Source organism: Mesoplodon bidens (assembly GCF_964165515.1).
Source record: "Mesoplodon bidens genome assembly, chromosome: 4".
Classification (NCBI taxonomy): domain Eukaryota; kingdom Metazoa; phylum Chordata; class Mammalia; order Artiodactyla; family Ziphiidae; genus Mesoplodon; species Mesoplodon bidens.
In genome coordinates, this window is record NC_138160.1 from 148,049,924 (window position 1) to 148,072,641 (window position 22,718).

Consider the following 22,718-nt stretch of genomic DNA (forward strand, 5'->3'; position numbering starts at 1 on the left):
AAAAAAAAATTTTATTGCGGTATAATTGACTTACAGTGTTGTATTAGTATCAGGTGTACAGCAAAGTGTATCTGTTATACAAATACATATATCCACTCTTTTTTTTTAAGATTTTTTTTTTAATTTATTTATCTTTGGCTCTTGGGTCTTCGTTGCTGCGCGCGGGCTTTCTCTAGTTGTGGCGAGCAGGGGCTACTCCTCGTTGAGGTGCACGGGCTTCTCATTGCGGTGGCTTCTCTTGCTGCAGAACACGGGCTCTAGGCGCGCGGGCCTCAGTAGTTGTGGCACGTGGGCTCAGTAGTTGTGGCACACAGGCTCAGTAGTTGTGGCACACGGGCTTCAGTAGTTGTGGCTCGTGGGCTCTAGAGCATGGACTCAGTAGTAGGCACACCTGCTGTGTGCCAGGACCTGCATGGGGCGGTAGGGACGTGGCATAGACACGGATACATCATGATCCATGGAGTTTGACACTTGGATGTTCTGGAGTCCAGGAGAATTTTTTATGATTATTGTTATTATTTTGGCCATGCTGTGCGGCATGCAGGATCTTAGTTCCCCAACCAGGGATCAAACCCATGCTCCCTGCAGTGAAAGCATGGAGTCCTAACCATTGGACCACTAGGGAAGTCCCCAGGAGGATTTATAACTTGGGGCCACGAGCTAGCCTGAGGTGACGTGGATGCCCAAGGGTGATGCAGGAGGGGGTGTGATGACTTTGGGGACCAAGGTGGCTGGTGTGGCTGGATGGAGAGAGCAAGAAGTGTGAGGCTGGCGTGTGACGGGGCAGCCGAGGCCGGCGGGGGCCAGCGTCGGGCAAGGAGGCTGGGTTCCTCCAGAGGGTGGTGGGGGCCATGGGCAGCAGGGGGGCAGTGTGGTGCCATTCACATTCCAAAAAGCTCCTTCTGGCTGCTGTAAAATAACCCAAGGGTTTTGTAGCCTCTGCGCTGCTGACATCAGGGCTGGATCATCCTCTGCAGGGCCATCCTAGGCGCTGGGAGGGGTGGAGCAGTATCCCTGGGCCCACTGACTCAATGCCAGGAGTGACAACCATAGATGTCCGCAGACATGGCCCAGTGTCGCCTGGGGGCAGGATCGCCCCGAGTCAGAGGTACTGATCTAGCCTGATGTTCTTCCAACAGTTCCCCGACATGAGAGTGGTCTTTCTCACAGACAGAGAAAGAAACAGGCCACAGGAGGTCACCCAGCCAGGCAGGGGCTGGACCCAGGGCCCGTCCCTGAGCCCCACCCTGGTGGGATGGCCTTGTGACAACTGGGCCTCTGCTTTGTTTTTCCCGTCTCCACCCTCAGAGGACCAGCTGCCCCCTGGTTTCCCCAACATCGACATGGGCCCCCAGCTGAAGGTGGTAGAGCGGACACGGACAGCTACTATGCTCTGTGCTGCGAGTGGCAACCCTGACCCCGAGATCACCTGGTTCAAGGACTTCTTGCCCGTCGACCCCAGTGCCAGCAATGGGCGCATCAAGCAGCTGCGATCAGGTGAGCACAGGTGGCCAGGAGGATGCGGGAGCCACAGAGGGTAGAAGGGGGAGGGCAGCATCCCAGGGCCCAAGCCCTGGGGACTGATGGAGGACAGAAAGGCAGAGCTGATGTGCAGCCACGGAGGGCATTGGTATTGGGGGAGAAAGTGTCTTCAGCGCTGAACCAGTGGGGATGTAATAGGATATAGATGGGCAGGGGTAATGGGGAGCTATGGCGGATGGTAGGGGGAGCGTTCTTCAGTGCCTGCATGGAGGTATAATGGACCCAGATATGTACAATGAGGGGCAGCTGCAGCGGCCGCAGGGGCAGAGGGTCTCCAGTACCCAAGCAGTGGGGTCCTTATGAGGCACAGATAGTTGCGGGTGATGGAAACCCACAGAGGAGGGTGGGTGTCTACAGTGCCCCAACAGCGGGGACACAGTGGGGGAACAGACAGACAGAGGTGATGGGGAGCTATGGAAGGTGGCAGAGGGAGGGTATCTTCTGTGCTAAAGCAGTAGACTTGTCCAGTGAGGATATAATGGGGTCCAGACAGGTAGGAGTAGAGGGGAGCATAAGGCAAAGGCAAGAAAGTATTTCCAGTGCTGAAGCAGTGGGTGTCTCCAGAGGAGATGGTGGGCATAGACAGGTAAGGTACTGGGGAGCCATAGAGGGCTACAGGGAGAGAGTCTCTCCAAGACCGAAGCAGTAAGGACGTGATGGGGCACGGACAGGCAGTCCAGCCTGTTTGTCTAGGCCCCGGCCGGGATAGGGGAGCCTTGGACAGAGCACAAGGCCTTGGCCACCTTGGGGCCAGGCACTTCACAGTCGTGTCTTAGCACAGCACCTCTGTGCCCCTGTCTGTGGGTCCATCTCTCTGGGGGGCTGTGTGTGCCTTGTGTCGGCTGTCTTAACTGCCTCACGAATGTTCGCGTGTGTGTGTCCGGGCTCCCCGTGTGTCCTGACCTGCTCCCCGTCTGTGGGCACACACAGGCTGTGCCATCGGCCCAGGGTTGCCTCCCCACCCCACATAGCAAAGCTTGTCCACGTGTGTCTCGGTCACACGTGTATCCACGTGACAGTCCCGTGTGCACGTCTCAGGCTGGTCCTTGTGGGCGCGGACACGTGTGTGGTCGGGATGTGCCCACGGGCACACACGCATGTTTCAGTCACATGGACACCTGTTGGTGCACCTTCTCTTTTCTCTCTCCCCTTCCTCTGAGGGCCCCGCCCTGGAGCCACCCCTGCCTGAAGGCCACCCCATCCTTCTCAGCTCCCCTCCCCCCCCACTCACTGCCCAGTCCCGTCCTCTGAGGAGTCCTGTCTGCCCATCCTCTGCTTTCTCCTTCCCTCAACAAAGACCCAAACCCTGAAAAGGGGCAGATGTTAAGCCCAGAATTTCTTCCCGGGAGAGACCTGGACCTCGCACTGGGGAGAGACGTAGCCTTCCCTGTCCCGACCCGTCTGAGGATATTTGCAGCTTGGGGGGTTCAGCTGGGGGAGTGATGGCAACCTTTGGGGTCCAGTTGCTTCTCTGCTGGTTTCCACCATTGTCGCCCCAATATAATGAAATGATAAAGAGTGTGGACCTCGGTGCCCCATCCCCTGGGTCTCAGCATCCTCATACACCGTGCCTATTCCCTAGCGTTTCTGTGAGGGGCCCCTGACAGGCCTCCTGGCATGTAGCAAGTGCTCAGTGAACATCAGCTGCTTTAAAAATCATAATCAAGGGACTTCCCTGGTGGTCTGGTGGTTAAGACTCCGAGCTTCCACTGCAGGAGGCGCGGGTTTGATCCCTGGTCGGGGAACTAAGACCCCACGAGCCGCACAGCACGGCCAAAGGAAAAAAAAAATTGTAATCAATCTGATCATTATTCTGACCTCCCCTCCCGCACCCACGAGGATACAGGCTTCTGCATAACCACCCGTTAATGTTCCTGTTCTCTTTTCTTGTCCCTCCGTTGTAAACGTTCAGAAACCTTTGGTAAGTTTAATTTCTTCACCACGTCAACAACTAACGCCCCCCCACCACCGTGTCCCCCCCTTCCCGTCCCCTCCCCTCAGACTAACGGCCACCGTGACAGTAACTGTGACCCACTCCACGTGGCATGTTTACTAACGTCTCCCCCCACCCACCCCCCTGCCCCTGACCACCCAGCCCTCCCCATCTGGGCACCCGGGGGCTGCAGAGAGAGGAGCCCAAAAGGAAAAGAGGAAAAAAGACAAGACCACGAGGGGCTAGTGGAGCTTCGCACATACGGCACCCCCTGCCCCATTCTGGGCCTTGACACTGCTGGAAAATGTGAAATTACAGAAGTTTGCGGGCTGGATCTAGGGAGAGGGAGGAATGTTCCAGCTGGGCTAGTACTGGGTGTATCTCCTCCTCTTTTCCCAGCCCAGCCTAAATCCCCTGAATCCAACTTGCTGGGCTAATTCTTACTAAGGTAAGAATGACTGATATTGGCCCATGATAGTAACTTCTCATCTTCCTCGGAGTAGAAAGCAAAACCACCTTTAATATCCAAGAGGTGTATCTTTTCCTCTCAACATAGTGGCCATGGGCTATTTGGCCATCTTGGGAAGTTCTGTCCTTTGGCTTCTGGCTTCTGCCACTTGGACTATGGTGATAGTCCAAGTGTAGTAAAACAGCCTGAGCCAGAGCTGACCTAGATTCCCACTGACCCAGATTTTCGCTCTCCGTGGTGCAGCCTTAGGCAAATTCCCCTCCCTCCTCCTCTCTCCCCTCCCTCCGTGTGAAGAGGGGGAGTGGCCCCATTAGTTTGGGGATTTTCTAAGAGATAATATAGGGCCCCCCTAAAGTTCTAGAGGGGCCCCAGCCTGGGAGGCCGGAGAGCTGGGTTCAAGGCTCACCCCTGCCTCTGACTCATGGCGTGACAGTTCCTTGACCCCTTGTGGGCCTCAGTTTGTTCATCTGCAAAACGGGCCTGGGCCAGACAGAAAGAGCTGTGTTTTCTCACCCTCGGTGGCTTCCCTGCCCTGGCCTTGGGGTGCCCAGGTCCTCAGCAGAGAGAGAGGGGGCCCAGATCTCCCCTGGTAAGATGAGCAGAGGGTGGGAAACTCTAGCCCGGCACCACCATTTCTGGTCTCCTGAGGTGTCCCAGCCCCCAGCGCCCATATAGACACATAGATCGTTCTCTTCCTCTTTTCCTTTTGGACGTTAAGGAGGCTGCCGGGCCCTCCCTCTGCCCTCCATCCCCTTTCACTGCCCTCCCCTGTCCCTCCTACTTGGCCTGTCTGTAACACCTTCCCTTTGCTTTATTAATGCCCAGCCCTGGGGCACTAACCCCTCTCCCCCTTCTCTAACAAGACCCCTGAGACCCCCATCATTCCGTGACCCTCCCAAGAAGGAATAGGAGGGGAGGTCGTGGACCTCCCTCCCTCAGCCCAGAAGAAAGGCAGCCCACAGGGCCAGGCGAGGCCATGGACCTCCCTGGGGCATGGCCGCGCCCCTCAGGCCAGTCCAGAGGGGCTTCTAGACTCAGCCCCTCCTTCCCCAGGAGATTCTTGCCTCCTACGGGAAGCCCTCCGGATTCTTCCTCAGCAAGGCCTGCAGGGTGTGTAGGCCCAGGGCTGCCTCAGCGCCCCCTCCCAGCCCCGGGGGCAGAGTGTTCAGGCCTGGCTCGTGGCCCAGCCCCGCCTCCCTGGGGCCCCCTGGCCCCACCAGGACTGCCTTCTGACATTCACCTGACTCTCTCTGCTTCCCTTACAGAAAGCACTCCGATCCGAGGTAAGAGGCTCTCTCCTCACCCACCCACCCACTCACACTCTCTCTCGCTGCCCGCCCAGCCCCCCAGGCTCCACGGGGGGCTGCCCCAGGCCCCCCTCCACATGTGTTCTCCTCGCCACCCCGCCCAGTGTCTGTGCAGTCTCTGTGTCTATGTCACTATCTGTGGCTGGGGGCTGAGTGTGGCCGTGGTGGCCCCTTGGGTCACCTGGCCGCAGTCAGGGGGTTGTGTCCTCAGGAAGGGGCAGCGTCTCCCATGCCCACCCAGAGCACTGGCCGTCAGGCTTCTGACCACTGCTCTGTATGCAGCCCTCATCCGTCTCTAGCCTTGGTTTTTCCCATCTGTACAATGGACGTGCAGAGGGGGCCTTCCAGCTCTGAAGCTTTGATTTGGGTGGCGGGGCAGGAGGAGTGGAGGGTCCAGCTTGAGGGAGCAGAGAGACAGGCAGTCTCAAAGGCAGCCCCATGGTGCTGCCCTTAGAGAATAGACTAGAACAGGCCTGGGTGGGAGCCCTAGGGAAGAGTCCATGTCTAGTTCTGACTTTGCCACGAAATGCTGTGTGACCTTGAGCAGGCTCCCTGCCCTCTCTGGGCCTCCATAGTAATACCTGCCTGCCTGCTTCCCTGGAACCTTGAGGTTGGTAGGAAGTGTTATGGAGGGGCAGAAGCCTAATCCACGGACCCCAGAGAGAACTTCCCCTCACTTCCGTGGGACACCCACAAACAAAGCTGGGAGGAGGGGTCTGCTCGGGACCTTGGACTGGATTTTTGGACTCCTGGTGCCAGGGACTCTGATCAAAACCTGTGATTGGGAGAAACAACAACAACAGCAAACAAAAACAACAAGAAGAACAGCAAACAAAAACAATGTGTGATTGAAACACATTTGGAGATACTCCCTCACCTTCATTTACCAGTCAACCAGTCACAGGGTCCAGGACTGTGAGTCTAACATACTTATAGATATTTACGCAGTTTTATTTACTTATGAAAAGGAGGATTTTGGTCCAGGCCCATGATTTCAAACATACTTAGAGATGTATTTTACTTGTGAAAATGAAGATTTGTCCCAGGCCTGTGGTTTCAGATATCTTTGGGGAAATCTTGGCCACGTTTTCATTTAGTTGTGAGCACCGTAGTGTGTGATCAAGGCTCTGTGCTTTTAAATATTCTTAAGAAGTTTCATTCATTTTCACATGTTCATGGGAAGTGAAGTCTTTCATCTGGGCCTGTGATTTCAAACATATTGTGGGAAAATCTGCCCTATTTTCATTTACTTGTGGGCACCAAGACCTTTGATTTGGGCCTGTGATTTTAAATAAGCTTGAGAAAATTGACCTCTTTTTAAAATTCTTATTCACTCATGACCAACAAATTCTTTGATCCAGGTTTATAATTTCAAGCACGCTGGGGGCATTTCAGCCTCAACTTTATTTGCACGGGTTACAGGTTTTCCTTCACACCTGATTTCAAACACTTTTGAAAATTCTCCCCATTAAGCTATGAGCACCGTGGACTTGGGTCTCCGTCTGTGATTGCAAACACACTTGAGAAAATTCATTTACTTGTGAGCATCCGGAATCCTGAATCCAGGCCCGTGGTTTTAAAACAGATCTGTGAATTCAGACTGACTGACTTAGATGACTTTAAATCTCTGGGGAAATTCACTCTTCAATCAGTTTCAGGTACAGAAAGCGTGGATCCAGGCCTTTGCTTTCAAACATACTTGTATATCCTGAAATTTAAGCACCCTCGAAGATATACACCCCTGTCTCCGTTTCTGGACACCGTGGGCCTTGAGGCCTGTGATTCCAAACATACTTGAGGAACCCAGACCCACGGTCATTTACACACGGGCACTGGTTGAAACCAGCAGGCGATCACCAGCTCCCTGAATTGGCACATCATTTGTGGTGGCCCCTTACGTGTCAGGGTCTTTGGAACGGCTGCTGTGGGTTGGGACTGCCAACCTGCTTTGCACCCCACCCTGCCTGGAGAACATCACTTGGTGCTCTCCTGAAAACACATTCTCCCCAGTTTTGTCACTCAACTTGGCAGTCGTTTACGAGGTCCCAGCTGAGGGTGGAGGATTTGTGGGGCAGGCGGTATGTTCAGGCCAGGATGGGCCAGGATCGGGGTGGGGAAAGGCAGGCAGGGAGGCCCTGACCCAGTGGGGGCTTCTAGGCTGACTCAGCTTTTTCATCTGCCTCTCCGGCCCAGACCGACTAAGAGACAGGACTCTGGGACAGCCCTCCCACCACCCCTACCTCGAGGTGTCCCCTAATGGGCCAGGCCTTGTCCCCTTTACCCACAGGAGCCCTGCAGATTGAGAGCAGCGAGGAGACCGACCAGGGCAAATACGAGTGTGTGGCGACCAACAGCGCAGGCGTGCGCTACTCCTCACCCGCCAATCTCTACGTGCGAGGTAGGGAATGCCGCGTCCAGGTCGAAGGCAGGGACCCGCCCCACCCGTCCCCCTTCCTCCTCGGGCTCACAGCCTCCGGGCTCCCCTGTCCCCTGCAGACCCCAGCAGGCAGGCCCAGCCCCGCTTGTGGCCGCGGGACCTTGGGCGAGGCTGTGTCCCTCTCTGGACCTCAGTGTCCTCGCCTGTAAAATGGGGGCAGCTTCAACCCCCACCCCCACCCCCGTGCCTTGTGATGGCTGCCCCGTGGGCTGCAGGACTTGGGGTGGGGGGCGGCAGGAGGGAATGGGGCAGGGCCGGAGGGGTCAGTCGTGGGCCTACAGGGCCGGGGGAGCCTGCAGGCCTCTGCCCCACCCCGCCCGCCCGCCCATCCGAGTCGGCTTCTGTGGTGTGTCGTGCAGTGCCTCCCCTTTGCTGTGTGCTCGCTTCGCTTCTCCAGACTCGTGGCCTCGTAGCTCCCTGCTTCACCGTCCCCCTAATCTAAGAGTTGGGGAGGGGTCTTCAAGGCTGCCCCTGCCAGCCCCACGCCCTCAGCTGTCTCTGAGCCCGGTGCTCTCCTAGTCACCCTCAGAGAAGGGCTCCTTTAGGCAGACACCCTGGGGCTTGGGCTGAGGCTTGTCAGTTTCCCACTTAGTCACGCCTGGAAGCACAGGGGTCCTCGCCCTGACACTCCCACCCACCCAAGGAGGGCCTGGGAAGCGGCTACACATACTTTCTTCTGGGCCCTTGGTGTCCCCTCAAAGGTGCCAGGTTGGGGGGGCTGCCCCTACTCCTAGATGTCTCTGTGGACCCCGTCTCATCCCTGGGTCGGTTCTCTTCCGTCCTTTCAGAAATTTTAATTTGTTTCCTCCTCCATCTCCTGTATCCCCTTGGCTGTTTCTGATCCGATTCGTGGTAGAAACAGCTCCCGCCTGCCAGGAAACAGGGTCCCGTTCATCCCCCCGGGCTGCCCCAATTGGCTCTGTATACTTGACCCCATGCCAGCCATCTTCGGGCCTCCGTTTCCCCCGTTCGACGCACCACGCTCCTGCCGTTCTCCACCTGGGAGGCCGTGCGGCTCCTCCCTCACCCGGAGACCCTCAGCCCCTTGGTCCCCAATAAGCACGGCCCCAACCAGCCCTGAAGCAGCACCTTGGCTGCCCTTGGGTTCTGCATCTCGTCTCTGAGGAGGAAGGAGGCTGCCTGGCGGGAGGGGACGGGGACGCCGGGGCGGGGGCGGGCAGGGGGCACACATCCGATCTGATGCCACGGCACCTCTGGTGAGTTATAGCGTGTCCACGACTCCAACTGACTGGTCTTCGTCTAACCTGCTTATTTCTCTGCAAACACCTGGGATGGGGGTTTGTAAGTCTTGCAGAGTTCAAGGAGGACAGTGTGGGCAGCAGGCATGGGGCAGGGCGGGGGCGGGGCCTCTAGCCCGGGTGCGACAAGGGAGGGGGGCCTTCTGTGTCCTCAGCACCCCCCGCCCCGTCCCAGAGGTGGGGTCCTTTCTTTTGGGGGGGTCCAGCTTCCCATTCTTTGCCTGGGTCTCAGACGCTCCAAAATTGAATTTTAAAAAAATCGTGGAAGGCAAATGTAGATCTTGTATGTCAAGGAAAGAACGGAGGAAAGACTAAAAGGTCGTTGCTGTTCTTTTTATTTTTTAATTTTAATTTTTTTTTTTTGGTTTAAAGAAAACAAAAAAAATCAACAAACTATTGCAGCTTTTAGCCTTGGGAAGTCCTCTTTTTACTCTCTGTATCTCCCCTATTTTTTCTCTTCTCCCCATGTCATTGTGTTCTGCATCAAACCCCCTTTACATCCCTCAGAGCTTCGAGAAGGTTGGTGTGTTTTTTTCTTTTTTACTTTCTTTACCCACATTTTTACATTCCGAAAATGACACACACACGCAAGAAACACACACAGACAGGCACACGGACACACGCAGACATGCACACAGAAAATAATAGAAAAACGAACTAAAAAAAAAAAATGACGAATACAAATAATGAGCTCAACGTGAACAAAACAAAACAAAAAACCACCAAGTGAGAGCAAAAACCCAGAAAGACACGAAAATTTCAGCCGCGCCCAGCCCGGCCTAGGGCCGGCCGCACACATGCGATGCTTGCATTGTGGTCGCCTCTATGCATCCTTTGGTAATGTTGTTGCTAAGTTTTTTGCACTCCTCGTCGTCATGGTAACTTGGGCCTGATGCATGCTGGGAGAATGTAAAAATCTTCTCTGCATGCCACTCTTGTCGGTTCGGTTTGGTGAATTCCCAACGCCTTCTGTTGGAGTGTTTCTCGTCTTCCGTTCCGTTTTTCTCCTTTGGTTTTCTTCGTGTTTTTCTTTCTAACTTCCTTTTATTTAATTATTAATGTTGATTTTGTTTCGTTTGGGGGGGAAAAACCAATTGGTTCGTTCTTTTTTCCCCCCTCCCATCCCCTTCACCCAACCCCCTCCTCCCCCAAAGCGTTTCGTCTTTGGTTCTGTCCTGTGTTTCCGTGCTCTTTGGTTTGGGTTTCTTGGGCTGAGCTGTTGTGTGGTTGTTCTCCAAACGCATTGTGATTTAAAAGCCAGTGTTCCTGTCCCAACTACCATCCAGGAGGGCGGAAGGGGTCCCACAGCTGGGATGCTGGGGCAGAAAGTGACCGCTTGGGCTCAAGAGCACAAGGGAGGTGGCATAGACAGATGGTGGGAGGTCAGAACCTGGGTGGGGTGTGTGAGGAGAGCAGCCCAATTTGCCAGCTCTGTTTTACCCAGAGCTAATGCCTCAGCCCCACAGGGCAGCCATGTTGGAAGGGAGCTTAAGCAGGCATGTTTCCATCCTTCTGCCTCAGCATGAGACCACCTCCCACCCTCGCAAACAACGCCAAAACAGGCATTTGAAGCACAGCTGAATGGGTAGCCGGCATTTTGAGTTCTTGTTCATTGGAGCAACACGTCCAAATATGAGAACTGGCCACCTTTCAGTGGACCGTCCTCCCAAAATGATGCATGCTTGGCACTGCATAGGCAGTGCTCAACATGGTAGCTGGTGTGATGACTTTTTGCATCCTGGCTGGGTACCAATACGGATCCACCCATCAGAAAATGTAGCATGACAGACTTTGGAAGAACTACTTGGCCAGTTATTCTGCCCTTTTCTGCCCTTTAGTGCTACGCCTCTGCCTCCCAGATGATGTTGGCTGCTTCCCCCACCACCTCACAGGCTCTGGGCCCAGTCACAGGCGTCTTTTGTCCAGCAACACAGCACGGTCACTTTCTGAGTACCTGAGCATCAGAACTGTGGAATTCTGGAGAAAACCCTGGGGAACTTTGGGCACAGCCCCCACCCCCCACCCCCACTTCCCCAGCTCTCCCTCTGCCTTTCTCTCTCTTTCAGCTCTCTTTCTCTCTGTGTGTTTCTCTCACTCTTGAAACCTTTGGAGATGTTCGCTCCCATCTTCTATTCCCTCCCTGAGGAAAGGCAAGCCCTTGAGAGCCCCATTCCAACCCCAAATAAAAAACAACCCCCAATAAAATATCCCTTTAGATTTATAGCCACTAGCCCCCAGCTTACTACCCAACACTGATGATAGTGGAGGGCTGAGATCAGCTTGTTTGGGGTCACCTTTTTCTCTCTCTTGTCCCTCACCTGCCTTCTCTAAACTCCCAGTTATTAAGTTCAGGGGCAAGTTGGCAAGAGGACTTCAGAAGCAATAACAAGGGATTTATTTTTCCTGTCTTATTTTGAATCCAGAGTGAGAGCTGCCAGGCAGAACCTCTCCAAAAGATGGAAGACAGAGGTCTCCCGGCCCCTTCACTAAAGCTGGGTCCCAGTGAATTGAAACTGAGATGTGGCTGAGGGTCTCTGAAGACCACTTGGACTTTTGGGGCAGTATAGACTGGTGGTGGGAGCACAGACTTGCTGCTTGGGGAGACCTAGATTCAAGTACTGCCTCTGCCCCTCCCCGGCTGTGTGACCTTGGGCTAGTCACTTGGTTGCTTGGAGTCCCTATTTCTTCATCTGAATAATAGGAAGCATTGATTTACCTAGCTCACAGGGTAGTTGGGAGGATTCCATCGAGCAAATTAATGCTCATCTTGTGCCCTGTGTACTGCATGGCACATAGGAAATTGCAAGTGAAGTTGTAAAACAGGGAAATCGAGTTCAGATAAATGGTCTGGGCAAGTCGCTTTCCTTTGGGGACCTCAGTTTCCCCATCATGTATTTCAAACATCCACTGTTTGAATAAGATGGCTTATAGGAAACTGCTTTGAAAAGAATTGGAGGGAAGATGTTAATTCATTTGCTCAGATCTCATTTTTTGCTAATGCATTTCTGAGCCCATCTCATGGTCTCATTTTCTCCTGGCTCCAACCCCATTCCCATGAGATCAGTGGCCTCCCCAGAGCCACATCTCTCATCTTAATCCCTGTCACGCCCCCAGGAAGTTCTATGGCCAGAGTATCAGAAGGGGGCAAAAAAAAAAAAAAAAGGAACAGTTTGGATGTTAGGCTACCTTTGCAGATAAGTACCAGCCCAGCAGAAGAGAAGAGCCACCTAGCATGTTCTGGCCTGAAAGCTACAAGCATTTACAGTGTTACCAGAGCAACCAGTCCTGGGAGTTATTTGCACTGAATCCCCACCCTCAACCTAACTCTTCTTTCAATTCACAGTCTCCAGCTTCTGCTGACCCTGGGTGATCCACGGGGTGGAATATTCAGATTTACCCTTCTCCTGCAGTATATCTCTGCTATTCAAAGGACCAAGGTCAAAACCAAGCCCATTTTTTAAATGCAGCTGGGAGCTCTGCTTCCAGAGCTCTCCTAAGGAAGATGCAGCTCAGACTTTGACGGGTGGGAACATGATCAGGTTATATTCTCCCTGGCTGTTAATATTCTTTAACATCTTTAAAATTGTCAGCCTTTAAGGTGCGAATTAGTGGCTAACGATGGTGTCTTTACCACTTGGTCTAGCATCATAACATTATTGAACCATGGTGCAGGACCCGGTTAAATGGTGTGCCACCCACCTGATGACATAGGAACATGCGGGGAGAACTTGGAGCGAGCTAGAGACAGGGGAAAGAACTTTCCACCTTCAAGGGACTTAGGATATTCCCAGGATCTTGGAAGAAGCCAGATGGGGATAATTTAATGCCAGTTCTCAATGCTGAGCTAAGAGATCGGGACTCAATATACAGTACCAGAGGGAGATCCAGATTGCCCCAATTTCCAGGTGTTCTTCAGAACCTTTTATCTGAAACCCATCCCCAGGCCTCTTCAGATCAGTTCATAGCATGGAATTTTGTGGGGCAGATTGTTTTAAAAATTAAAACTCTGGCACCCAAGCCGTGTAATTGGTGGATGTGACCTCTAGGTGTTCCCCTTACCTCCTGGCACCCCCAAACAAGAGTAGATACAGATATTGGGCCTGGAACCCGCCCCCCGCCACCTCCTGTATCTCCAGAAAGACTACCACTGGGGTATGTTGGCGACCTCCCCTGGCTCCTGATCACACCTGGCATGCCACCCCACCCTTCACCCCCAAAGCCCCTGACTTGACCCTGGTGGTAGGCAGTGGCAGGTCAAGACCCAGCCCTTCTCCTCATCCCACCCTCATCCCAAGGGGAGAGGGGGCTCCAGGGGTGGGAAGGCAGGCTTATTTGGGCATGGCGGGTCGGGGTGGGTGGTGCGGGGCCGTTTTCCAGGAACACTGAGCTCTAGACACCTCGCCTGCTGCCTGCCTCACACCCTTTGCATTGCTGTTTCCTCTGTTTTTGGGGGGTGAGGGGAACATTAGATTACACCTTGTCATTCGGAAAGCCCCGTGTCTCTGGCGGCCGCGGCGAGGGGACAAGGGGAATCAGTCGATTGGCAAGATATCATCCCATTTTCTGCTAGAACCAGGAAAAAAAAATCGGGAGAGAGAGGGTACCAAAAAAAAAAAAAACAACAATAAAAAGTATCTTTAGCGCATCAAAATGTCCAGCTCAAAATGACAAGAGCTTGTCAAGGCCGCTGGTCAGCCCGTGGGCCAGGGGTCCAGCCAGGTCCCTCCAGGCCTTGCACGCTATCCCGATGGCGGAGGGAGCTGGTGGTGGGAGTGGGGAGGCAGGGTGGCGGAGAAGGGTGGGGGGGAAGGAAGATGCACAGGCCAGGCCTCAGGGCGGTACCCACCCTCCCTGGGCCACAGGCTGTGGTTCAAGGGAGGGGCTTTGGAATTAGGCCTCGGACCCCTTCCTGTCCCCTGACAGGTGTAATCTAAGCTTAAGTAAACACTGTGGAGGCTGCAGAACTGGCACCTCTCCCCTCCCCTCCCCATCCACATCCTCATTTTGGAGTCCGGAGGAGCACCCAGCAGCCTCTCCCACCCCAAAATGCCCAGCAGAGCCCCCCAACCCTTCAGAGCTGCGGCTTGCTGAATCGTTGAGATGTCTGACACTGTTGAGTTCCCTACCTAGTGCTCCAACCAGATCACCTCACTTTTGAGTTTTCCCCCTCACCCTTCCCCAACCCCTCCTCCCCTGGGGCACCCCTCCCCGACCCCCACTTTCTTGGTTTTTGAGTTTCTGCCTCTTCCTGCCTGGGGGAGGGGTCGTCTCCCGGTTGCTTTGAAGGTTTTTGAGTTGTTTTTCCATGTGAATCGGGGTTTGAAGCGACCCGCCCCCCCCAACCCACCACCCTCCCACCGCCCACCCTTCTGATCCCCTCACCCACGCGGGTCCCCCCCACTGGGACCCCCCCGGCTACTCGGTGACGAGAAGAGCTGGAAACGAGAGCCAGCTGGAGCGTGCTGAGGACCAAGGCTGGTGTGGTCCCCTTATAACCTGCCTGGACCCTCCATTCAGGTCGGTAATTGGGGGCGGGGGTCCCGCGGGGCCACTCCGTCCCATGGGTTCCGTGCCCACCTTACTTTTCTAACCTGCACCTCAAGCTTGCAGCCAGGGGTGGAAAGATGATGTGGGTGGGAGTCAGCACCAAACTGGGCAGAACACAGCGTCAGCCGCCTGCCCTCGCCAACTGGAAGGATGCCCAGAGGCCTTATGAGACCCTCTCAGGGGGTTTTTAAGCCACCTAGTGCTCATGGGCACAATCCTCCCCTAACTCGTGGCAAACCAGCCCTCTTCCTGCTGCACACCCTTAGAAACGAATGGGGTAGGTGAGAAAGCAAGTGGGCAAAGTGTCTTAGGTGTCAGCCTTTATAGCATATTGGCAGATCCATTTAATTGATGGCTGCCGGCCATGTTGGGGATTGTGAGCACCAAAATTACAGTTGTTGATAAATGCCGTCCCACACTTAACTGACTTATAATTAACAACCCTGTACAGCAAGTCTGTTACGTGTTCAAGATGTATGCCTTGTGTCTACTTCTGAAAAGTGTTAGAGGTACCTTCCAAATTATGACACTCCTAAGGGAAGATATTTTAAGATAAGATCCAATGTGAACAGGGTCTTTGGGGCATGATGTTGAGCCTTACACACATAAATTGGGATTATATTAACCTTTAAATCCTAAAGCTAGCCCTTATTCCCTCTGATGTTCCAATAATCCCTTTCAGTACGAACCTTTTACTGATGGCTTCTGGACATTTATTTTGATGGCTGCTGGATATTTTTCGACTGATGATTATTCAGTTGATAGGTGTATATGGGTGATGGGTACTTTTGCCCTCTTTGGTATCCCCAGAGGGTAAGGACACAAGTTTGAAAGCCAAGAAGGGACACGTAGATATAATTCTTGCTAATTACCACGGTAAGAGAAGGCTCACTTTATCTCAGAGGTAGGGATCAGGCATCCCTGGCTTTGAGCTCTGGCCCTACCACTTCCTTTCTTTGTGTCTTCCAACTAGCCCTAGCGCCTCTCTGGGCCTCCACTGCTTCCTCCACAAAATGGGCATGAGGTCACTGGCCTCTCAAAGTGGGAGGGATTCAATAGAAATTCTTCCCATTACTTTTTTTGTTTGTTTTTTTTAACTAATTCATCCCCAAACTCCCTCAATGATGAGCATCTCATTGATCTTTCCAGCATCCTGGAAGGCCAGAAGGAAACTTCACTGGCCCATGCCCAGGCTGAGCATCTTCTGTGTGCTGGGCACTGCCCCAGTCAGCTTAATGGCCTTCTCAACACATCACCGATGGCCTCCATTTCACAAAGGAGGAAACTGAGGCTCGCGGAGGATGAGGGCCCTTCCCAGGGCTCATCCAGCCTCATCAGCCCCCCACCTCTGCCGGAGCAGGTTTTCCATGGGACTCTGAGGTCTTGAGGAGTTTACCTTGCTGTGTGATTCAAGTGACTTGGCCTCTGTTTGTTTAGCTCTCAACGAAGAGCAGGGAGAATCACTGAGAAGTGGGGCTCCTGTGGCTGGGTTGGTTTGCTCCGAAGGTTCTTTTTCGATGAGGATCTCACCTCTGTGGCCGCCTCGAGCTTCTGCCGGGACCCTTGGGTGCTGGGTGGGGAGGCCAGATGCTGTGTTCTGCCAGGGTTGGGGGGCACCTCCCTGGGGAAGCCACAGCCGTCCTCCTTTCAGACCCCGATTTTCAGCCCCACACCCATTCCATGTTTTTTTTGTTTGGTTGGTTTTTTTCTTGCTTTCAGGTGTTTTGTTTTGGAGGGGTTTTTTGTTTGGTTGGGTTTTTTGGATTATTTCCCCCCACCACCCCACTTTGTTTTTTCATTTGTTTGCCCTGGTTTTGTTTTGGATGTCGATGCCGTTTTCTGTCCTTGATTAATTAGCTCCCTCACACTCATCCCCCATTGTGTTCCGTTTCCATGACAACGCAGCGTTTGGGCATCCCACTCGTGCCTCGCTGTGGATGCCGGCGGCTGGCCTGGACCGCGTCCGCTGGCTGGCCGGACCCCATTCTCCCCCGATACCTCCACCCAGCCCTGCCAGAGAGCCGCTCCCCCATCTCAGAGCCCCGCCCCTCACCCCCAGTCTGTCTGCATGGCCCCTCTGTCTCCCCTCCCTGCCCACCCCACCTCCTCCCCCCTGCCGAACACCTTCCACTTCCTCCATCCTGTCTCCAGCGTGACTCCTGGACTTTTCGCGGGGCTTCCTTTTCCGAAGGGCTGCCAGCTTTCTTGGCCCTCCCTCCGCCCACACGGAGCTCCCCCTTCTCTCCAGCGGGGATTCAGAGAACTGGGATTGAGATTTCCAGCTTGGAACCCATGGAGAGAGAGAGAGGGAGAGAGCGAGTGAGTCCCCTCCTCCGTAGAACAGGGCAGACACCCCTACAGCGACCCCCTTAGGGGTGCGGCTGCAACCGCAGTTCCATGTGAAAATTAGAGGCAGGTTGGGTTGCCGAAAGTCACTTGGTGGCCCTGTTTAGCCTTGCTGAGCCTCCGATCCGTCATCTCCACAGTTTGAGACAAGACTCCTTGAACTGCCCAAAGCTGGGGCCACGTCCACGTGGCTCCTTGAAGCCAGGGACAAGCTCCTTCTGGCTAGAAGGGTTTACTAGCTAACCCAAGTCCTTTCCACTGCAGGGAAACATCTCCGACGGGGCAGCCGTGCCTCTTGGCAGTTCAGGTGTCCATTAGCACTCGCCCCTTCCCCCCCGAACCCCATGCAGCTTCCGAAAATGGAGCCCCCGAAATGCATCCTGCTGCCTTCATGGTCTGCAAGATTGGGACAGAAGGCTGCATTCGCTTCCTGCTAAGAAATGCACAGAACATGTCCCTGTTTTCTCAACGTTCAAGTTCATTCCCTCGTTTATTATTATTATTATTAATATCCTATTTATTCTGCCAGGGCTGTGATGTGACAATGTGACATGTCACATTGGGTCACATCTAGAATTAATATGCAGCATTGAAGTGGGCCCCCTCCCCCCTCCTTTCTCTTTCTCTGTCCCTCCCTCTCTGTGTTCCTGTTTTCTCTCTTTCTCTGGACCCATCTATCTCTTCTCTCTGGTCCCCCCCTCCTCCGTGAGTATGCACTAAAGGCCCCTGAGATCCAGGCCTCTTCACATTAACCTCTCTTTTCCTCCTTCTGTCTCTTTCCCTCGTCTCTCTCTCTCTCTCTGTCTCTCTCTCTCTGTCCCTCTCTCTCAACCAACCTATTTTGCATGCTGTTTGTGATTCTGAGAGCTGCATCTATCAATGGAAACTTGTCAGATCCGACAGAAGCTTTTAGAAGGGTTTCTATACCCAAAAAACCACAAAAATTTCATTAGAGTTTCTCATCTTTTCCTTGAGGGCCCCCCGGGGAAGTGGGCGGGGCCCCTGGGTCACCAGAGGGAGTGAGGATGGGGGGCCGACATCCTGGTCCCCTCTGCCTCTTGGTCCCAACTCTTCCCATGACCTCCCACACACACACCCCGCCCCGTCCAACCTTCCCAGAGCCCCCCGACCCCTGCAGCCCGAATCTTCCGAAGCTCCCCAGTTGGGAGAGCGGGCGGAGGGGCTGCTCCCCAAAGCCATGTCTGTCAGCAAAGATGAGAAACGGCTGATAAATTTTTGTGTTCCTAACTGTGCTGTGGACCAGCCACTCTGGTCTCTGAAACCCTGTTGCTATGGAATAATGCTTCATGTCTCTTTTATTATATATCGATATATCTCTCTATATATTGTTTGTGAAGTACTTTCCTTTGAAGTTTTGGTTTCTTTGTGTTGGAATTTGGTTTTTTAATTTTTTTTGTTGTTGTTGTTTTCTTTCATTTGGAAGAAAAAGTTTCAATTGGGGGGAAGGAAACAGCCGTTTATATTTAAATTGTTTTCCACTTTTTTTTTCCTTTTTTTCTTTCTTTCCTTTCTTTCTTCCTGCTTTTCTTTCTTTTCTTCCCTGCATTCCGTCTCCCCATCCCCACAACCCCCTGCACCTCCCTCCCCTCCCCCTCCCTCCCCTCCCCCACCCCTACATCTCCCACCCACCCCATTCCCCAGTCCGCCGCGTGGCTCCACGGTTCTCCATCTTGCCCACGAGCCACGAGATCATGCCAGGTGGCAACGTGAACATCACCTGTGTGGCCGTGGGCTCGCCCATGCCATACGTCAAGTGGATGCAGGGGGCCGAGGACCTGACGCCTGAGGATGACATGCCCGTGGGCCGGAACGTGCTGGAACTCACAGACGTCAAGGACTCTGCCAACTACACGTGCGTGGCCATGTCCAGCCTGGGTGTCATCGAGGCCGTGGCCCAGATCACGGTGAAATGTAAGCAGGGGCCATGGGGCATGGGGGAGGCAGGTCAGCCCTCATATGTAGGTGGGGGGTACGGGTGGAAAACCTCTGAGTTACTCTTCAGGATTCAGTCATTCCTGGCTGTGAAGAGGACAGTCAACAAACACTTATTGGTGACAAATTATTCTGGGCCTGGCCCCATGGAACGAGACCCAGTCTTGCTCTGTTGGGCTCACAGTCCAAAGTGGGAGATGACACATAGCCCGGCAGCTATGATGCAGACTGATTAGAGCAGTGATGGGGACTATGTAGCAACTCTCAGACCCGCAGAATAAAGGTTCCAACTCCCGGGAAAGCTAGGTCAGGGAAAGACTAAAAGTTGAAAAGGGAAACAGGTTGTGCAAAACTCAGAGAGATAGAGCATTGTGGGGTGGGGAGGGATTACAGATTCACCTGATGTCTCAAGTCTGTGGCGAGATTCAGAGGAGGGTGACCCCAAATAATTTTTCTAGCTTTGTAACAGGGGCCAGCAGACTACAGCCCATGGGCTGAATCTGGCCCTCCACTTGTTTTTATAAATAAAGCTTTATTGACACCTGCCCATTTGTTCACACCTGGCTTGTGGCAGCTTTGGGGCTACAGTGACAGAGCTGAGTGATTCTCAGCAAAGGCCACGTGGTCTGCAAAGCTGAAAAGATTTACTGTGTGGCCCTCTGCAGGTAAAGGTTGCCAAGCCCTGCCCTAGGGCCATAGAAAGTGTCAGCATCAGCTGGTGTGTTGGTCATTTTGCTGAGGGATTGAACGTCTTCTGGTGCATGCTTCCTGGGGCCTGTGTGATATGAGATCTTGGGACAAGTGGGAGAGAAGTCACAGTTTTATCCGGGTGCTGGGGACACACTGTAAACCATCCTCAGTCCCTGCTGGTGGGGACAACATACAAACCTGGTCATGACGTACCGTCAAGCAGTGATAAGAACTGGGCAAGGGCACCTTTAGCCAGGGTGGTGAGGGTGGCCTTAAGCCATCTGGCCATCTGAGCATTCCAGGGGCAGGGAACAGCAAGTGTGAAGTGTGAACAGACAGAAGGGCCCTGTGGCTGAGCAGAGTGAAGCAGAGTAAAGCACAGAGAAGAGCTGTAGCCCAGGGGCCACCACTGCTTCCTTTAGAAGTGAATATTTTTCTTAAACAGCCAATTTTTTTTTTTAAGTAAAAATTTTCAGCTTTATGGGCCATCTAGTCTCTGCTGTAGCCACTCAATTCTACCATCATAGCACAAAAGCAGCCAGCAGCGATACATACGCATAGCTGTGTGCTGATAAAACTTTATTTACAAAACCAGGTGCCAGCCCTTGGTTTGTAGTTTGCCAACACCTGCTATAGATGGTGGGCTAGGGGTCGTTAGGCCCATGGTTGCCACCAAGGAAATGAAGGCTCAGAGAGGGCAGTTGTGTGACTAAAAGTCACACAGCCTTTGGGGTCTGCAGCCAGCGTGCCTGATGTGTGAACTTGCCTCCCACCCACAGCTCTCCCCAAAGCCCCTGGGACCCCTGTGGTGACAGAGAACACAGCCACCAGCATCACCATCACGTGGGACTCTGGCAACCCAGACCCCGTGTCCTACTACGTCATTGAATATAAATCCAAGAGCCAGGACGGGCCCTACCAGATCAAAGAGGACATCACCACAACACGTTACAGCATTGGCGGCCTGAGCCCCAACTCGGAGTATGAGATCTGGGTGTCGGCTGTCAACTCCATCGGCCAGGGTCCGCCCAGCGAGTCGGTGGTCACCCGCACCGGCGAGCAGGCCCCTGCCAGCGCACCCCGAAACGTGCAGGCCCGCATGCTCAGCGCCACCACCATGATCATCCAGTGGGAGGAACCCGTGGAACCCAACGGCCTGATCCGGGGCTACCGGGTCTACTACACCATGGAGCCCGAGCACCCCGTGGGCAACTGGCAGAAGCACAACGTGGACGACAGCCTGCTGACCACCGTGGGCAGCCTGCTGGAGGACGAGACATACACTGTGCGCGTGCTGGCCTTCACCTCCGTAGGCGATGGGCCCCTCTCGGACCCTATCCAGGTCAAGACACAGCAGGGAGGTGAGATGCCCGCGGGAAGCACAGCTTCTTGGTGGGGGGGCAGCAGGTTTCGGGGCTGTCCCACCAGAGGGAAGGAGGCAGCCATGCGGTGATGCGTCTCCCAGCATGCAGCTGGCCGATCTTACCTGGAAGCCACCACGTGGTTTATTTGGCCTGCCTGGTGCTTTAAAGTATTTTCACGCCAGCGTTGCAAAGCGGGAGGTTGTCCTAGAAAACCCAGATTTCTGGCTACCCTTGAAAAATCCGATTTGGCAAGCCCATAGGGCTACAATCGGTCATCCGATGGCATCCAGATAGATGCCGCCGCCGGCTGCATCTGAGAAAAGGGGTGTGGTTTCCGTTCGCCTCCCTCTTCTCTGTTAACTGCCCCGGCTCCCATCCATCTCTGAGTTTGAGAACCCCTGTTCACTGCTGTCTCTGGGGGGATCCATGCCGCCCATTTTGAAATAATAGTGTGTTAACCCGAAGTCTGTGAGCTGGTCTCTCACCTGCTGGGGTGAAGGACGTGGGGTAGGGATGTGGAGCATTTAGGTGCGTGGGGCCCCAGCTCTCTGCAGGTTTCTGGGCTTTTTCTTATGGACTCAGGCTTTGGAACCTCAAATCCAGGAAGAGTCAGGCAGCTGCCCAAGCAAAGGGACAGGAGGTTTGGAACTCTGCTGCCGTAAATCAGATACAGGGTGGAGATCCACATTCCAAATTATGGTCCCCACCAGTTTTCTGTTTAACTGGGGGAATGGGGAGGATGCTGGGGTGCGTTGAGAAGGGGATTTTTTAAAATGTTTTCCCACTGGCAGCAGAGAGGATGGGGGGATTGGGGTGGGCAGCTGACAACAAGGGGCGGTAGGGGGTTCCTGGGAAAATAAGAGAAATAAGAACAGTGGAGAACACTCCAGAAGCATCCAGAGCCTAACAAGCCCTTCCTTTTAGGGTGGTGCTGAGCTTCACGGGGCCCTTTTTGGGAGAATGGGAACCTGGCGGGTTGGATACCCTATGCGGGCCCATCCCTCCCAGGCCTCCCCCCAATGCCAGTCCTCTTCGCCCCTGCCCCGCAGTGCCTGGCCAGCCCATGAACTTCCGGGCCGAGGCCAAGTCGGAGACGAGCATCGGGCTCTCATGGAGCCCCCCGCGGCAGGAGAGCATCATCAAGTATGAGCTCCTCTTCCGGGAAGGCGACCACGGCAGAGAGGTGCGTGGGCGGGGGGAGGCGGGCTGGCGCTCGCCCCCGGCTCCCGCTCTGGGCGACTCTCTTGTCTCCCCGAGCCTGTGCCGGAATGTCTCTCTTCCCCCCTTCTCTTTGCCCCTGTCCGTTGCTAATTTTTCCACCACTCACTCTTTTCTCCTCCATTTCCATCACTCTTGAGGTCTGTGTCTGTATCTCTCTGGTTTCTCTCTGTCCCTCTCCATCTCCGTCTCTCTCCCCGCCTCGCCCCCAGGTCGGGAGGACCTTCGACCCGGCCACGGCCTTCGTGGTGGACGACCTCAAGCCCAACACCGAATATGCCTTCCGCCTGGCGGCGCGCTCCCCGCAAGGCCTGGGCGCCTTCACCTCGGTGGTGCGGCAGCGCACGCTGCAGTCCAGTAGGTGTCTCGCGGACCCTGTCCTGACCTGCGTGGGTGGGGACCTGGCCGGCGCCTGCGCACTGACCCGGGCGGGGCCTGCGCAAGGGTGGGGGGCGCCTCTGCCCGTCCCGCTTCGCTCCTCCGCCTCGGACGCGCTTGCGTCCATGCTGCGCCTTGGTTCCCCCACCAGTGCAGTGAGGGGCTCACCCGTGGACCCCACAGGCTCCAATTTCTCCATCTCCCTGGGGTTCAGCCATGGCCGGTTTCACTGATGGCACCTCCTCTCTCCTCTGCCTTTCTCCTCTGGTTTTGGG

General features: G+C 54.4%; 1 protein-coding gene across 7 annotated transcripts in view; it reads left to right on the forward strand.

Moving 5' to 3' along the window:
* Window positions 1-22,718, forward strand: part of PTPRS (protein tyrosine phosphatase receptor type S) — a 102,609-nt gene that overhangs the window by 50,887 nt on the left and 29,004 nt on the right. For all 7 annotated transcript variants that reach the window (XM_081233483.1, XM_081233486.1, XM_081233485.1 and 4 more), the window contains exons 5-10: window positions 1,309-1,497; window positions 7,539-7,649; window positions 18,503-18,772; window positions 20,263-20,844; window positions 21,897-22,030; window positions 22,278-22,422. In XM_081233483.1, coding sequence (XP_081089609.1) covers window positions 1,309-1,497; window positions 7,539-7,649; window positions 18,503-18,772; window positions 20,263-20,844; window positions 21,897-22,030; window positions 22,278-22,422 — 1,431 coding nt within the window. The remainder of the gene's footprint in view (window positions 1-1,308; window positions 1,498-7,538; window positions 7,650-18,502; window positions 18,773-20,262; window positions 20,845-21,896; window positions 22,031-22,277; window positions 22,423-22,718) is intronic.